The sequence below is a fragment of the Penaeus monodon genome, chromosome 30 (genome assembly GCF_015228065.2).
Source record: "Penaeus monodon isolate SGIC_2016 chromosome 30, NSTDA_Pmon_1, whole genome shotgun sequence".
NCBI classification, from domain to species: Eukaryota; Metazoa; Arthropoda; class Malacostraca; order Decapoda; family Penaeidae; genus Penaeus; species Penaeus monodon.
Window position 1 is genome coordinate 30,739,359 of NC_051415.1, and position 426 is coordinate 30,739,784.

The 426-nt window shown below is 44.1% G+C and overlaps 1 protein-coding gene across 6 annotated transcripts in view; it reads right to left on the minus strand.

Annotated features, from left to right (window-relative positions):
• The window catches only part of LOC119592701 (cation diffusion facilitator family protein 1-like), a 24,219-nt gene that overhangs the window by 5,033 nt on the left and 18,760 nt on the right, over positions 1 to 426 (minus strand). For all 6 annotated transcript variants that reach the window (XM_037941624.1, XM_037941630.1, XM_037941627.1 and 3 more), the window contains one exon: positions 110 to 327. In XM_037941624.1, coding sequence (XP_037797552.1) covers positions 110 to 301 — 192 coding nt within the window. In that variant the 5' untranslated portion in view covers positions 302 to 327. Of the gene's footprint in view, positions 1 to 109; positions 328 to 426 lie in introns of those variants that run through there.

Below are 426 nucleotides of genomic sequence, written 5' to 3' on the forward strand. Positions count from 1 at the left end.
CCAAAATGATAATGATATACACATGATATATACAATTAAATCACCATTGTTGCTGATTTTGAATACGCGAATGGAGTAAAACACCAGATACACGTTTTTCCCTAAATACCTTCATCGTAAGCAAGCATCCGATGAGCGAAAAGAGGTTGTAGAGAGCGTGGTACACCTCCACTCTTAACGTCAGGGAATGGGTAGTGTAATCAGCGACGAGGAGCACCACTGTGTACGCGAGAGTGAAGGTGAGAACCAGCCATAACTTTACACTCGGGATCCGCCGGAGCAGCTCTCCCTTCTCCGCCATCGTCAGCGCTGAACTTGCGAGGTTTTCTGAAGGTGAAGCAGTGACATGAGTGCTGCGATAAGCCCAGGGTTATAGATACAAACACTTATGTATACCCATATGTATACCTATAAAAACGTAAAAAA